This window comes from Coffea arabica, chromosome 5c (genome assembly GCF_036785885.1).
Source record: "Coffea arabica cultivar ET-39 chromosome 5c, Coffea Arabica ET-39 HiFi, whole genome shotgun sequence".
NCBI classification, from domain to species: domain Eukaryota; kingdom Viridiplantae; phylum Streptophyta; class Magnoliopsida; order Gentianales; family Rubiaceae; genus Coffea; species Coffea arabica.
The window spans coordinates 42,085,290-42,102,812 of NC_092319.1; the positions used below are offsets into that span (position 1 = coordinate 42,085,290).

General features: G+C 36.0%; 1 protein-coding gene across 3 annotated transcripts; it reads right to left on the reverse strand.

Moving 5' to 3' along the window:
- Positions 1–2,106: 2,106 nt before the first annotated feature.
- LOC113690404 (protein STRUBBELIG-RECEPTOR FAMILY 3-like) lies at positions 2,107–12,380 on the reverse strand. 3 transcript variants are annotated; one of them, XM_027208286.2, is made up of 17 exons: positions 12,204–12,380; positions 11,598–11,791; positions 10,907–11,039; positions 10,758–10,829; positions 10,590–10,655; positions 10,383–10,454; positions 10,228–10,299; positions 10,061–10,132; positions 9,919–9,987; positions 9,751–9,816; positions 8,819–9,237; positions 8,260–8,723; positions 6,896–7,167; positions 6,233–6,371; positions 4,528–4,664; positions 4,285–4,441; positions 2,107–2,708 (listed from the first exon to the last, which is right to left on the reverse strand). In XM_027208286.2, the coding sequence occupies exons 2-17, from the start codon at positions 11,704–11,706 to the stop codon at positions 2,613–2,615; spliced, it is 2,415 nt and encodes an 804-aa protein (XP_027064087.2). In that variant the 5' UTR covers positions 11,707–11,791; positions 12,204–12,380; the 3' UTR covers positions 2,107–2,612. The 3 variants fall into 3 exon arrangements, with proteins under 3 accessions (XP_027064087.2, XP_027064088.2, XP_071907060.1); XM_027208287.2 differs by having other exon boundaries at positions 10,383–10,443; positions 12,204–12,315; XM_072050959.1 differs by lacking the exons at positions 10,907–11,039; positions 12,204–12,380 and having other exon boundaries at positions 11,598–11,733.
- Positions 12,381–17,523: the final 5,143 nt, after the last annotated feature.

Genomic DNA, 17,523 nt, shown 5'->3' on the forward strand with positions numbered 1-17,523 from the left:
CATTCAAGATTTACACCCCATGACCGGCTGATCTCGTCGGCAGCAAGGGGAAGTATCTTATTCAAGATTTACACTAACACAACTGAGTGCAGCTTCAGCCATCTTGGTTGAAGTTGAATAGTTGAACTGTATTTTTTTGCAGGCAAAGATGGTCAACATACAACAGCTAGCGTTACAAAGCAGGGAATCCATTACTTATCTTCCATTTCATCTTTTTCCAAAACGAAATTTCCTAACAAGTTGAAAAACTAATAAAAAAGTACTGCACCAAGAAAAGAAAAGACTTGAGATAATTCAGGACCACACGGCTTGTGGGTACCATTGCCTCGAAATAATTGAATCTATAGACGTCAGTTCAAAGTTGAAACACTACAAGTTGGGTACAAAAGTATTCTTAGGCGTGCCCAGACCTGGGCTCCAGTTATCAGACAAGATAATGCAATATCTTCGAATGCCTAGTCATACATCCAAATCGTGGTCTCCACCAGCACACGTTCATAAAGAAGCTACTGACTCACGGCACCGCCCCCGAATGCGGAGGGCCTGGGAATCAAATTATTCCAAGCTACTGAATTGATGGAAATAAATCAGCTTGATAAGAGAATCAAAAAGGAGCAAGAATATAAATTCTTTCAGAAGATTAACGGATCAAGAGAATTAACCCAGACGTCAGTAAACAAATGCATACAGCGACTCACGGCTAAAGTCCCAAATGACAGCAACCGACTTCCATAGTTTGGGAAAGATCTATCGACAAACAACATATTTGCTAACTACAGACAGATTGACGCTTACACTATGTTACGATGAGGCCAGAAGGCCAGAATATGGCCACAGTCAATTTGGCCTGAAAAGACTGCCAGAGAGACGGAGACAGAGAAATCTATCCACAAAGCGTTACAATTTGCATTACAAAAACTCTGCCTTCCTGATCAGGAAAGATATCAATTTGAGTTAATTTCAGAATCTGCAAAATTTAGAAATAGTAGAGAGTCTAGAGACCAAAACAGTTCCCTTCCCTATGGATTCATTCCTGTGTATGTGATACCTCTTTCCTACCTTTCTTCTCTACTACGTCAGTGCCAAGAAGAGAACAAGTTATCTTTGCAGCCCATAAATTTGTCCTGCTCGGTTCAGATGCTTGAAGCTGTTCTACATGTTGTCACGGCTGAGAATAGCGGCCCTGATTAATTTCTTGAAAATTTTTGAAGAAAAAGAAGAGGAGAAAGAAGTTGCACTTGAAGATTTGGAGAAGACTGTCATGAATTCGACAACTTTTGCCTTGTAAAAACTACCTAATTAACTCCCCAGTTAAGAAAGGGAGATAGTTCCTGCCATGGTTTTTTACCCCTCAAAAATCAAAATCAATAGACGGGTTTTCCACGTAGAAGTTGTAGTGTTCTTGGTTGTTCAAATTTCTTTTACTAGCTTAATTTACTTTGGTTATTGTGTGTTTTAACGTAATTTTTCTTTTAAGTTTCTTAATTTCTTTCCACACACGAACTAATAAATGGGTAATCCAATTTACTAGCTAGCAAATTTTTTGGGGTACATCTTTAAAGTTTCTTCTTGTCCCACAATTCAAGAATGGTATTACAATTTCTTCTTGGGAGAGTACGGATTAAACTCTTCTCCCATTGGAGAGAATCTCTCTCCATTACTGATTACACCTCAATCAAATTAATTTTAAAAATTATTTTTGAAAATCAACTTTCATCATAATATGTTTCATTACTTGTGCTAGTTACACACAGAACTTCACATGAAATTGACCAAGTTTTGCCATCTAATTAATCATTATTAATTTTATCCTAATGTTATCCATTTTTCACCGCTCAAATGTTCCATGTAAATCAAATATTCTCAAAAAATATTGATCTAGAGATCAAAAGAAAAATAATGACACAATTACATAATTTTATAGCATTATATAAATTTATATATGAATAAATGGAGAGACCAATGGACACTAACACTAGTCATGGATGATGGATCCAATTTTTGGGTCACATGACTTACTTGCAAGTTTGAAGGAATATCTGACAACAGCTTTTTCTTCTCATAGTAGTAGTTTTTGCCCTTTTCAGCACACTTTGCACAACCACCTTTTAACATAATTGCAAAAGTTTTCATTCTCAGATGAACAAAATTTGGTATCATCATCAAAATACACTATAACTAAGGGCCCTAATTATTGTACAATGTAGGGCTTTTCAACACTGCCCCCAGACACCCATACAAAATAATGGGCGTAGCCCAGCAATAACAAGATACAGCTAAATGATTTTCACTATCAACAATTAATGTTAAATAATACCTATCAAACAATTGGATTAAGTGGATCTACACACTGCAAAAGTCATACTAGAATGTCGATAGTTAACCAATTCCAAGAATCAGGATTACCAGACAACCAAATGGTTGTTGAACTACTCATTAGCAACCTTCTTCCAGGCGCCCCCTTGATGAAAGAATTGAGAGTAGTGTTAGCAGGCGAATCGAGTTCATGGTTGGTTCCTGATCATTTATCCCAAGTCAATTTCCAAAAAAAATGTTGTCTGTTTTGCAGCTTCAGAGAAACTGATTCACCATTTCTTGTTTGATAATCTCAGTCAGTTGCCATCTGATCTGTTTGGAGATTCCCTCCGTATCATTTCTATGAGATCCTGCACAACTTCAGACATTGGAGGCCTAAACTCTGGCTCCGGCTGCATGAAAAACTCACGATGTTAGAACTTATTCATTGAAGCCAAGGAAGAAATGATAAGAGGACATCACCAATGGGAGTATCCCAATAACACAGTACTCAAGAGACTTCCTGGAAAGAAAGTTATATTCTCTTTTATGTATGTTTTCTATACAAGAAAGTAGAGGTTTGATTCCTTTGCAGGATAAAGACATAATTTTGATATGTACCTATTCAGTATTCACCACTACCTTTTTTAAGTTTTTTAGTCATATGGAGGAAAATACTTCTTTTTCCTTTCAACTCTTCCTCTCTTCTTTTTTTTTTTTTTCCTCTTTGGGTGTAAGTGGGAGGTCTCGAACCTGGGATCTCTCACTTACACTCCCTCCCCCTCCCCCCACATACCACCCAACCCATCCCTCCCCCCAATTTTTCCTTTTCCTTCATTTTCCAACGAAACAACAATGATTTTGCATACAACTTTCTAAGAAATGAACTCGGATGCCCAATGTGCTTTATTCGCATTCATCCATTAACTTGGCCTTGTAGTAAGAACTACCAAAACCATTCGCCACACCTGCCTACAACTACATGGGAAAATTTCTTTCACCGTACTATGCTATATGCAAGTGCAAAGCAAATTCTTGCATTCAGGTAATTCCGAGGTTTCTTCATGTGCCAGCATACTGTTATACAAACGCAGCATTGCATCTTTAATTTTGAAGAACTGATATCTATGTATATTTAGGTTAAACTAGGGCTAAGGGGGGACCAGAGTTATAGGCAGAAAGATAATTGAATGTCTGGACTTCTACTTGCTTAATACTACAACAAGAGCATGCATCTCCATGTTCCAATCTAAAACATTAATAATTCTCTCAGGTGGAGTGTTGGAGTTATGTAACCTTAGGTAATTCATAAACCAATTGAGTTAAGAAACAATTAGTTCGTTATCCTAAGTGCACAGAAACTTGGGCATATAAGCTGCTTGTAATTATGTGTTTCCTAACAATCTGGTAAGTCTAGCACTAAAGTTTGAGTACTAAAAGTAAAGGGGATGTTTTTTAAGTCCAATTTGATCAAAGGTAACTTTTATCTGTCATGTGATATTTGGACCTGTAAAAGGATGGACCCAACCACTTTAAACACTCAGATTCTCAAGACTTGCTCTTAAGTGTTACTTTTTATTACTAAACCCCCCTCATCTTCGCTCTTCCAACCATTAAGGGAGCCAGGGATTGAACCATGGGAAGTTGGGAACCAATCTAAGGCCATTCATCCTGATCATAACAAATCCTTGAACTTGATCACAAATCTGAAAGCAAGCCAATATTTTACTCAAATTTATGGTGGGTTTGGTAAGTCAGTGAGGTAGATTCCCCTCACTGAATACAGGCCATCCTAATGTCAAGGGTTAGCCCAATAATAGAGGAACATGAGCTATTATTTCGGATTTTATAGCTTGGATATCATTATTCATCTTTGCTAGCTTGGCCATATAGCATTCATCTTTCCTAGTGCAATAATCAACAGCTAAAACAGACAGAATATTGAAGTCCTGCACTTCTTGGTCCAAAGAAGGACAACATTTAACTCACCTGGACACAGCGTGCAATAATGTCAGCAAAGTGAGATAAAGATTTAACAGGATATCTTCCATTCAGAGAAGGATCAACCATCCTTGATAAGGCATCAATATCATGAAGCTGTGGAATAGACCATCTGACCAAAAATTGTTCTCCTCGAGCCCTTGTCCTACATTTGATTAAAGAGATAAGTATTGGATTAGATCATGAGAAAAGGTGAATTTATAGTATTAGGACGACTGTGCAGTTGTATACCTGTCATATGACATTCGACCAGTCAAGAGTTCCAGCATCACAACCCCGAAGCTGTAAACATCGCTTTTGGAAGTATAAACTCCTGACTCAAACTCTGGGGCACCGTATCCATATGTAGTAAGAAGTTGTCCTGACAACTGAAATTCAAATAGAAATCGCTGTCAGACTTACAAAGAGTTGCAAGTTATTGCCTGATGTAAATATTATGCAAAGGGCTTGAAGAGTCCTCTTGCCATTCTGCCCCATGGTTTTTTGCTACTGTTACATATTTTATGTTTGGTAGTAGCATAGCATAAGCGGTTACAAGTCAGTTATCCAATGTCTCTCGACTCCAAAAAGAACAACTACACATCTACTGACTAAATAAAATTGTTGGTTTACCAAAAAAATAAAGGAGTCAACCCTTGCTAAATCCAGCAACTCTAACAGATGCTTGCCAACTGGTCTTCAAGAATGCCACTGTAGGCAGGAGAATAAATATTTTTCAGTTTATTCATCTTAAGCTGTCAATGTTGTTTTTGACTGTTTGGAGAGCCCAAAAAAAAAAAGTACTTGGTTGTGGCAATTTCTTCAGAATCTAAACATAACAAAATAGTGGCCTTGCAGGTCTTAATAGCTTTACCTTTCAGATTCTATATATATATTCTCAACTCTCATAGCCATTTTAAGTTGGAAAGAAAACCCCATACTGTCAAGTGCATATACAGTTAATATCTCAGTATAAAGGCCACCAAGCTTGCGCATGACTTGTCATGGAAATGTTTGAAATGGACAAATACAAAATATGCATGTGTCCAGGGAAGTCATGGAAATGTTTGAAATAGACAAATACAAAGTATGCATGTGTCCAGGGGGTATGCATGTGTCCAGGGGTGGGCCCCACAGTCCCCCAAGTTGTATAAAATTTAAATTTTTTTTCTTACGAAATTAAAAAGGTTTCAAAACTTTCTTCATAAATTAAAATTTTTGCCTCCGCAATTAACTTATACATTTGAGTTTACACATAGAGAAATTTGCCCCCTCAAGATATATTTTCTAATTCCATCCACCCATGTGTCTCTCTAAATCGTTTGCATTTTTTACAGCCAGCAGCAGGGGTTGCACTGTCGGAGAATACACCGATAGCAAAGTAAAGAAAACTTGACCAACGTGTGTGTATATTTGACACAGTTGGGCAAACACATATAAGAAATTGCCACCAAAATTCCAAACATCTCCAGCTAACCTTTAAATGGTTCTGCCCACAGAGAGAGTCTTTCACAAGATGCTATAATCTAACCTCCAATTCTGATGATAATACAACCAAGATCTAATGAGGCAGATTCATTTAATCAGAAGATATATTCATCTAAGGAGATGCTTATCCAAGCTGCTACTAAATCCTCTTAATCTTTCTCACTCATAGCAGACTACTCTCTCTTCCTATATCACGAGGATCAAATTCATTTTGTTTCTAGTTTGCTGCTTCAGAGGAGGTTTGTCTAATTTTTGCCCACACTATCATCCATGGACCTGTTGGTCTTAAGTATCAACTGATGAACCATCTGACCATCATCATAATTCATGGATCTTCTTTTAGCTACATTACGCTCTCATTTTACAGTATTGCAAGCATCAAGTCAGTACAAATGTGTACCAAAAGCATCTTCATTCCTAAATTTGTATACAAATTGCAAGTGCTTTGGCAAGGGATCATAATATTTACCTGACTAACAGCGCCCGATGTAATTAAAGAAGCCAAACCACATTCGGAAACATGCACAGCTAGCTCCTCGTCAAGAAGAACATTGGCAGACTTGAAGTTCCTGTGAATGATAGGTGGCTCACAGATCTCATGCAGATACCTTATTAATATAAAGCAGATGTTAGTAGTATAGATGTTACATAAGTTTGAGTTACATATCAAGCACGTAATGCAGAATACTTGTTGAAAAATCATAAGACAAAGATCATTGAATAGAAAGAGAAGAATTCCACTGCCTGTGGACAACCAGATAATGACATGGACATGTGCTTCTGGTAAACATTTCAGTGCTTTTACAAAGTGATATTAACTATTTCAAAAATTAAAGACATAAAATATTTTGAGATGTTAGAACCCAAATCCCCCTTCTTTAAGCTTCTTACTATAGCCACTCTGTGGGAGAGGGGGAAGATTGAAATGTAAGAAAGGAAGGGAGATGTAGGATGATGACGAAGCCTAAATTACTAAGTGGACAGTGAGTAAATGGAACCTTATTAATATAAGCACGCTGCAACAGATAGACTTACTTTAGCTGCATTATGAAGCAGCCTAAATTACTAAGTACATGAAAAGCAAATAGAACCTCTTTAATATAAGCACCTTGGAAGAGATAGTAATACTTACTCTAGAGCTCTTGCAGCACCAAGAGCCATTCTGATCCGGGCATTCCATGAAAGTTGATTTCTAATATCATCATCAGAGTGCAAAGCTTCCTGCAGTGATCCATTGCAGCAGTACTCATAAACCAGAAGTCTTTGACCATGTTCCGCACAGTAACCCATGAGTTCAACAACATTAGCATGACGAATTCTGTCAAGATTGTTAACCAGGTCCAAAAACTCATCATCCTTTTGTTGATTAGAAACCCTTTTGTCCAGTTTCTTGACAGCAAGCAACTGCAGGAGGATTGACAATCTTTAATTATTAGGCCAGTATATTCTTTCAAATTCATAGACTGCTTTACAAATAAAGGAAAAGGAGACCGAAAGAGAAATTTAATATCAGGACGCCACTAGATTAAAAGCTGAAAATCATATAGAAATGTAACATGCTCAAAATAAGAGAGAGGCAAATGATAAAATCTGCTCATGTTTCCAAAATGTTAAAAAAAAAGGACTTTTGACAACTAAAGAATGCACATTGGAAAATAAAGAGAGAATTGTTTTTCATCTCTTCTTGTCTTCTTTCTTTTCCCCCAGAGGAAGGAGGCTATGCAAAACCAAGTCTTTGCAAGGACAGTTCTTCCCATGTTTCAAAATGCCAACATTGCATCCAATAACACTAACTGAAAACAATAAGAGTTGATGTTGACCAGGCTAACTAGATTCCTTCTTGCACAAAAGCACTTTATGAAACATATTTTGGGAAATAGAAACTAGCTGTTGACTGCTCAACATTATCTAACTTGTAATCCATTTTGATTCATAGCAAATATGTTTAGTACTTCCTCAAAAAGGGGCTTTAATGTGCATAAACAAGACATTCAGTCCATTCTGTCAGAGTCTCCAACTCTATGTGCTCAACCATCCATACAAAATAAATAGAAGAGAAACCTATCATCACAAAAGGATGCATTTACTGTACAATGCTTACGGCATCACAGAAAACTCAACTGACTGCAACCTCTAAAGACCTTAGCAGCTCACCCACACTTTTCAATATTCATCTAGCTCAGCTATCAGAATCAAATTCTGACAAATTTACTCAACAGTTAGTGAGCCGTGTTGATAAGCTTAAGCCATAAAACGAAATCATATTATCATAGATAAGAAGACAACGATGAATCACTGCATAACATGCATGATAAATGAAGAAAATCCTGTCTGAAGTAGTTAGAAAATGAAGTAATGAAGTAGAACCACTGGCTTAAAGTAATGTTATTAGAAAACAACCCAGGCAAAATGAGCAAAATTATTGAAAGGCAAAGAAGGCAGAGCTAGAAGAAAAGTCAGAATGTTGGAATTGAAGAAATTTAACTGAAACCATACCTTCCCATTAGGAAGCTCAGCCTTATACACAGTCCCCAGCATTCCAGCTCCAATGAGATTTTCTTGAGAAAAACTATTTGTATATTGCTGAAGAGCTGCGATTGTATATGACCTCACGGAAGTTCGTGGAAGATGTCTGGCAGTAGGCTTCACTGTTGTATCTTCAGTTGTGTTAAGCGGCTTTACAACAACCTTCTCCTGAACAAGAGGCAGTGGTGGCGGAGGTGGAGGTGGAGGTGGAGGTGGAGGTGGAGGTGGAGGTGGAGGTGGTGGAGGTGGTGGGGGCGGTGGTGACATCAAGTCAATATCAAATCTACTCATGTCTATCTCATGATCATTTCTCTTTGGAATTGCACTCATCTTTTTTGAATCTGCCTCCACATTTTGTGGCTTTGGAATGAAACCTCCTGTTCTTTTGCCCGTTTGAAGCTCTTCCTTTGGCATTTCAACTGGCACCCGCGAATCTGCTTTGACAAATTAAGGGAACCGAGGACATGAAGATTCTTCAATAAAGATAAGTAATTTACACAGATCAACAAATAACCATAACTAGCCTTACCTTTCTCTTGACGATGACCAGGTTGGTCCAAGGAACTGTTGTCTCTAGGATTCTCTCTGTTTCCTACATATGGAGCTATTTCATGAGGCTTGGGGATTCTGTGCGTTTCATGCCTCTGTCTAAAGCGCCTTGGCAGACATAAGAGGAGCACCAATACCAATATTAAAAATGATAACACGGCTGCAATGGAAATCCAGACAACCCTTTTGGTGGTTAAACTTTTTTTCTTTGTTGTTTTATTGTTTGATTCTGCAGTTGCAGATGGTCCATCAGCCTGCTTTCCAGGGGTTCGTCCAGAAGTTGGTGGTGCCTGCACAGAAGTTGGTGCCCCAAAAAATGGCGGTGCAGGAGGTGGTTTTGCTGAGGATGCAGGTGGAGGGGACTGAGCAATGCTGTTGTTAAATGGATTTCCATCTTTTCTGCATGATCAAACCTATTAGCTAAGTAGAAGCTAAAACTTTAAGATTGAAATCAGAATCAGATACCAGAAATAAAAGGAAAAACTGGAAAAATACATAGGAACCAACTGAACTATAAAAATAGTACAGTTCTTGTCAATCAACTACAAAGAGCTGCTCTACTTGTAATTTGTGAAATTAATGGCCATTCTAATTTCCAACCATTTAATCTGTCAAGCAACCTGAGATATTTTAATTCAGGGACTTCTATTTCCATATCTAAAAGGACACACAGGAAAGGAAAAGGAGAAGGGAAAGCCTATCAACCACCTTAAAACCTGCTAGAGAAAAGCAAGGGAAGAAAGAGAGGAAACTGGGGGAAAAACTAGTTTTTTCTTTTTAGTTGAACGATATGAATGCCCTCAATTTCATGGAATTAAATAGACTTAACAGCTTTTGTAAGATATTTCTGGTAAAACTAAAACTCCTTCACAATAAAACGGCATTTAACAACTTTCAGTATTTGGAACTTACTTAAATTTTGGAATGTTCAACAACTGTTCGGGTATAGGTCCTGAAAATTGATTATTCTCTACATTTCTGTAACACACAAGGAGGGAGTGGTGAGAGATCAGTGAAAAATGCAATAGTCATTCTCGGGAAAAATGAATTAAACTTATACGTAATGGTTAAGAAGAGTACAAATCTGTTAGTTGATGAAGATCCTGTAAAACATTTAGAGTTCCAGAAAGCTGATTGTTTTGCAAATGGCTGCATCAAGAAGTAAAGTTTAGTTGTATAGATAGAGTACCATCTAAATGCCCATATTTAGTTGAATACTTACAGAGTGCTTAGGGCAGATAAGTTTTGTACTGATGATGGCAGTTGCCCACTCAAACTGTTACTCGACAAATCTCTATACAAAAATTAAAAAACAAAAACAATTAGTTCTTCTTAAAGTCAACCACCTTCTTATGCCAAACATAGAGAGCTTCAGCAATGGGGACCTACAGGTTGACCAAAACAGCAAGTCCTTGGAAAGCATCAGGTATTTCTCCAGTTAACTGGTTGTCGTTCAGAGACCTGAAATAACAAGCAGAAATGTGGCTCAGGAAAATAACCTTCATACACCTAAAAGTAACTTGAAGCACTGTTTACAAACTTACATAGCTGACAACTGTGTTAGACTGGATATAGAATCAGGAATATTTCCGGAAAACTTGTTATCTGAAAGAAAACTGCCAAAGGTAAAGACTATCATATGTTTCGCTTAAGCAGGCGCTTAGCATAAAGCTAGAAATTTAATCTCCCAGCAAAAGTTTAAACAAATTTGGCAAATACAACATTTTGCATTCAAGGAGTGTAGGACTCACAAGTTCTGCATGGTAACTGGTAGATTGGATGGAATACTACCTCCAATGTTATTGTTGCTCAGATCTCTGGCAAATACATTTTCAACATTATTAAATCAAATGCATATATCTACAGGATAGAGTCCATAGAATATATATCACACTTTTCAGACAGAGATATGCACTTACATTGTAGTAATTGTAGTAAATGCTCCTAAGTTATCACCCAGTTCTCCTCCCAAATTAGCACCATTGAGTTTTCTGCAAGAGAACACAGCTTTGAGAACAAATAAATTAATTTAAGATATTTACCAAAGAAGAAAGTGCAGAATCCATACACTGAAACTATGTTGTTCATGTTGTCACAGGAGACGCCTTGCCAAGCTTCACCACATGGGTCTCCACCACTAGCAACCCATCCGGGAAGAGTGGGTGATCCCATTGCAATGTATAGACTATTAATTGCCGCAACTACAATAATAGGTTAACGGCAAAAGCAATGTGAGCACGTTGATTCATGAAGTTGCAACTTACAGTAAATGTGACATACATGATGGAGAAGGATAAATGACAATGAAACTGTTCGACAGTATAGATGAAGCTCTGACGAGGCATAAACCAAAATGGTTAATGAACATCAAATGAAATTGCTGAAAAACAGAGCATGTCAATACATTTGACTTCAACTGATTAGTGTACTATTATGTCTTGGTAATACATCTACATTCTCATCTCATAGTCAAGGAACAGTTAGTTTGCTTCAAAAATCAGGGCCTGGGGGAACGGAACAAAAAGTTCCAGATTCAACCGGGTAAAGTCCAGAACAGTTAAATTTGGAAAAGCAAGAAGCTTCAATTAACCAATCCAAACTGACAAACTAATGAAGTTATCCCGACTTCATAAATCCAATGTCCAACCACAGAAACCAAATTAACATTATACAATTCATTCCACTGTTTCTAGCAAAGCAACCAAAGCAATTAACCCCGTCACAAAAAAAAAAAAAAAAAAAAATTTTTGAAACCTTACCATCCCCAGGGTTGGTGTATGCATCTGAATTTCTGACAGCAAATATCAAAATCAACCCCAGAAAAATCTCTATCCCCCAGGAAGCAGCACTAGATCTCTTCCTACTCATTGATCCAAAACAAAATTTTCTTCTTCAATCTACCCTTTCTCTGTAAAATCACTCTGTATAACCAATACATAAAACACTCCAAAACCTGCAAACAACATATTAAAAAAATTATAATCAAAAGCAAATAATGTCCATGATCCTAATAAAGTTCAAAATTCAACAAATCTGTCTTCCTCCCAGAAAACACAATCCCAGATGAAGAAAATTGTCAATTCCTCATAGCTGCATAAGAAATGCACTTCATAGAGACCAAAAAAAGTTCTTGAACAACAATTTAGCTTCATCCTTAAGCAATTGTGAAGGTTTTGACAAAAATAGAGATACAAGAAACTTTTTTGACATGCCAACTGTTAAGTAAATTATTAGCAAATAATGCCATTAAAAAGTTGCCAAAAGCATTGATTAGCTAACATAAAGCAGAGAACTTTATGCTAAATTGTGCTAAAATAAAAGCATCCCAAAACATAAAAATAGAAATTAAAACATGGGCCTTGTACCTCACTGTTCAAAGATTGAAGAGTGCAAATCTAATGAGAAACAAGTTCTCAGCTTTGTTAGAGGAAGAGAAGCTGGAAGGAAATAGATAAAGGAAAAAGAATGGCAAAAGGGCAGAATGTAGAAAGTTGCAAAGAGAAGCTATTGATAAATTCCCCTCTCTCTCCCCCCCTCGCCTTAAAAAGAACAAAAGCTCAGCAAAATGACCTACTTAAGTCTTGAGTGGGAGTCATACATGCATATCTATCTGCTTTGAGTCACAAGGAGGAAGGTGCACAGAAAGTCCCAGACTCACTCCAGGCGCGTGAAGGTACCCTCTAAGTACAAGAAGTCAAGAACCAACAAGCGAATCTAAGAATATATATTATTGGTAGGCATCAGAGAGTGATGGAGAGTGTGGTCTAAATACGCGTGAGGCGGTGTTCTTGACGAGCTGTAGTTAATTTAGGATTTTAACAGACAATTATGAGTAAATAACAGCCGCCACTGTTAAAATTAGACACTTGGGGTTGGGGTGGTAAAATATCAGTGGGCTGCGAGCCGGAGGATACATCTCACCTGATCTTCTAGATTTTCTGTGTGCATGTTTTTTTGTGTATTCAGTTTATTAGCGTGAGGGAATTGGGGATTTAGAACTCTACTAGAATCCAAGACGGCTAATTTTCATGCTCCTTTTTGCTTTACTTTACTAGTTTGTTGTAGATTGAGAATGCTTCAAAGTTTGGTTCATGCTAGTGGCATAGAGTATCAAAGTTACCAACTCTGGCTAATGGTATTACAGCATATAGAGAATTTTATGCTGGACAGGCTAATGGTATTACGGCATAAAATTCCCTATACCAACTATGTCTCTCATGAGAATAGGCTCAATTTTTTTTTTTGTGATTGTCTCAAATTATATAGATCTATTTTCTTTTTTAAAGAGTAGTTAGTTTATTATTTTACTAAATATCCATATTTAATGTACATAATTATTAAAAATTTTTGAATATATTAGTTGCCTTCTAATGGCTTCGAACCGAAAAAAGTTCGATTGTTGGACAATTTTAATTTTGTTGTTCATTTTAATTAAACATGTAACATTAATTAGATTGACTCTTATATTGAAAAACTAAAATACTTTAAGTTTCAAGAACAATATATATATATATATATATAGTAATATGTCTCTTACTTTGCATTAGTGATGAAATATTAATAAGAGACATTTGAGGAAATATGAAAAAAAAAGTAATTGTTATAATTACATTAACTAAACTTTTTAATCTGTGTAAAAAAAAATAGACGGGAGGGATATTTTCTATCCTTCGAGCCGTTTTTTTCAAGATTCCATGACAAACAAAAGAGTCATTTCGGTCTATCAATTTTCACGTAAAAGGAGGACGGTTCTCCTTCAGAAGTAATGAGTACACCACAAATGGCCCCCACTTCCTGAGAATTCCATGTCATATGAAAGCCCTGTACATGTGTAATCGACAGACCATGTACAATATATCTGCCGGTGGGATTTCTAGCTTCTGGACAGGGGGATTTTTAATTTACTCATATTGGTTGGCACATTGGAATCTAGTCGACCATGTATCCAAAATGTACTTTTTCTCTCTTTTAGTAGTAGATTGTAGCTATGCATGATACTAGAGAAGCAATTATTTAAATCGAACATGTTGTTGTGAGGATTTTATCTCTGTGGTAGGAGCAAGTGGTTTTGAATACCTCTACCGAACATAATACCGTTAATAAGTGATCTGTATGAACTATTGTAAGTCATTTAATGTATTAGTGACATATTTTGATCGCAAAATAAATTTTATGTGTTTTTATCTTAAACTTGTTACTATTAAAAGAAAAAAACTCAAGTGCAAAGGAGATGAAAGTAATTTTTGAATTCCTCTGTCGAACATAACGCTATTAATAGATGATCTGTATGAATTATTGTAAGTCGTTTGATGCATTAGTGACATATTTCGATCAGAAAATAAGTTTTATGTCTTCTTGTCTTAAACTTGTTACTATTAAAAGAAAAAACTCAGGGTGCAAAAGAGATGAAAGCAACTCAGCTATGTCACTAATAGCTCTAAAACTTGTAGGTAAGAGCGAGTGCCTCAAGTAGACAAGGGTTACTCTTAATTGTGTTCATGCACATTTTGATCTTCAAAAGAAAACGATTTTTACGTAATCTTTCAAGAACAATCTTGAAGGCTTGAACAAATTCAATTCGACTTGTCAAACTTTTCACGTTCCTAATTGTAAGGTAGTGATCAAATAAGTGGTTTGAAGGACCTAGACGCCAAAGAACCAATAATGTCCCGTTCCCATTTGAGAATCAAACTTCTACCTATTGACCTATGCCTACTTTTGACCTCAAAAAACAGTAAAAAAAAGACCTCTGGCTATGAATAAGAGTTTGATAAGAACGGAAAATTTGGTATCGTTGTCTATTCAGGAGCTGCTACTTTTCTCAGTTCTATATTAATGTCCTTTGCTTGGAAGTTTATGGTTGAGAGGTTGAATTTGTCAGCTGCTCAAGAGCAATATTTTCTAGAGAGTTCATCCGCATTTCTCCAGATAAGAAGTCTATCCTCAGTCATCGGCATCTCTCCTGGCTCTCCTGTACTTTAAGAAAAATATTCCAATCATGTCAAGGACACAGAGATTGCTTGCTGTTGGATTAAATTTAAATTTAGACCAATGTTAGATATAATTCGTCTTAAAAGTACTTGTTTGATATGAAATTTCATAATTTGCTACGTCTAAATACCTACTGGATTTAAGTTCACCTAAACCCAAAATCTATCTATTTTTTTTTTCTTCTTTTTTTGTGTATAAATGAGAAATCTCGAAACCAGAACATCTCACTCGTCTTCCATCCTGCCATATCATTAAACAATCTAAAACGATCTTGACCAATGCCCACTAAGCATTCTTAGACAAATTATTATTTAATTATAAATTCTTTACAAAATATAATGGAACAAGAATAGGTTATCCATATTGGATAATAAATTATAATTTGAATTACATAAATTGACATTTGATAGGTAAATGAAGATCTATTATTTTGGTCTTTTTTTTTATTATTCGAATTCTAAACCTGACAACGAGGAACACGGCATTGAGCTATCAACCCTAGCACTTGAAATGAGCAAACTGGTTAACATCAACCACTAAAAATACAGAAACATATGGTACAAGACTACTATGTTGAAGTTAATGCTTATTGTTGGGTTTTAAGCGTCAGATTGGAACATGTTGGCTATTGCGTGTAAACATAAGCTTCAAAATTCTATGGAAGGGAAAGCCACTTTTGACAAAGCTAATTAATTTTTTCTCAAACCTTTTCAACGGACAGAAAGAGAAATGTATTCAATAAACAAAGAAAATGAGGTTGAAAGGATAAACGTCTTTATCCCCTGAGAGAGGTCCACTCCTGTCCTTTATCATGGAATCCATCTGATGTATCTTTCCTTGCATAGGATGTGAGATGAGGCTCCATACTTCTTGATTAAGCTAATCCATTTCACTTAATTGACATTTTAGACCCTATAGTACAATGGGGTTTTCTTTTTCCAAACTTACATTAATTGAGATTACTATTATTGTTTTCTTAACTAATAAATTCTTTGTAAATTGGATTGTAATTGCATTTGATGGATGAAAATGGGATTCTTAAAAGAATTATTTTCATTAGTTTGTGAAATCCGAAAATTACTTGATTTCGGATTAATAACTTGAAAAGAAATGTCTAGTACAATAATTTATGACAATTTACTGCTGACAGGATCGACCGATGAATCTATTCTTTCTGGAAGGGAACAATAATGTGATTTACAGAAATAATCTGTACAATGCTTTGTAATTTTTTTTTTAATATTCTTCTCAACCTCGATCTTGGCAAAACAATGTAGAAAAAAGCCAATATCATCGTGCAGTAAAGAACAAATTGGAAAGGGGTCTTTGAAAATAGGGAAAATTTCCAACTGGAAAGGTGAAAATGTTAAGCACAGTAGGTCCAAAAGTGTAACCTCTGCCGTGTTGTTTTCGGGACTTTTCTGAACTTTTTAGTCTTTTTATTGCTACCTTTTGAGATGACCAAATTTTGACAAATATGAGCAATACAACCTTGAAAAGTATCAAGCCATCATTTTACTTCTTCAAAGAAATCAAACTAAATGATTGAGGCATTGAAAATATGTCGGAGTATCAATTTAGCATGACCACGTATTTTACCTAACGAACTAGTCTAGTCATAAGCCTATAATTTTTTCACAAAAGTTTATCAAATTTGAAATATGATCCACGAAGTAAATCATGAGTTTCATTAGAACAAAGCATATTCTAGGTACATACTTTATAGGGTTTATGCAAGTTATATGCTCTCTATCTTTTACCTCCATATTTTACTCAAATAATTTAATATCGCAAATTGCAATAACTCAAAAGTATTAAACAAGAAAATTTCGAAAAAGAATCCAATTGAGAACTCTAATGAGCACAATCTAGTTCCAAAAGCATGTGATTTTTAATTAGAACTAACGGCAAATTTTCGAGAATGTTGTTTCTTGCCATTTTTAATGTTTTATAAGATATACGTGAAAAGATATTCATTTTTTTCTTGTAGTGTAACTGGGAGGGATCGAATTTATCAAAACAAATAATAGCAGGAAAAAGGAAAAATGCAAAGGGATTTATAATTATACTACAAACATGGAAACTATAAGGACAAAGTTGGCAAGTGAAAATGAAATAAAGACTTGCCAACATCATCCTTTTTTTATTTTTTGAAGGACCAACATCATCCTTTCACAGTTGAGTTTAGGTAATGCAATAGCAAAAGGTGGTTATGTCACATTCATTGTTACAATAAATTTGGACTACTTTGGGATAATGGATTGAACCTTTGGATTTGTGAGCAGCCAAGGACTTTTATTCTCTTTTTTTCTCGAGTTTGATTTCCAGCCAATAAGCAATCCCAAATTTCAGTCCCTACTCCCTGGTACCCATATACGACAACGTTTGATTAGATATGGTGGAGCCCTTCACAGTTTAGATGTTTTACTTTCTGATGCCGAAAGACTCCACAGAAGGGAAGCGTATTACATCAAACAAACATGCACCCAATTGTTTACCAACACGAAATCATCAAGAGTAAATAATTGCCAGCATTTTTTCTTTTCTCTATTTTGCTGAGGAAAGAAATTTTAACTCACACGTCAAGCTATGGTACTTGGATTAACAAACTGCAGTTTCTTGCACCATACAAAATTGGGTTTGCTCCTTCTGTTCTTGGCAGTTGGCGCCAAACAAAAAAAAAAATACACCGGA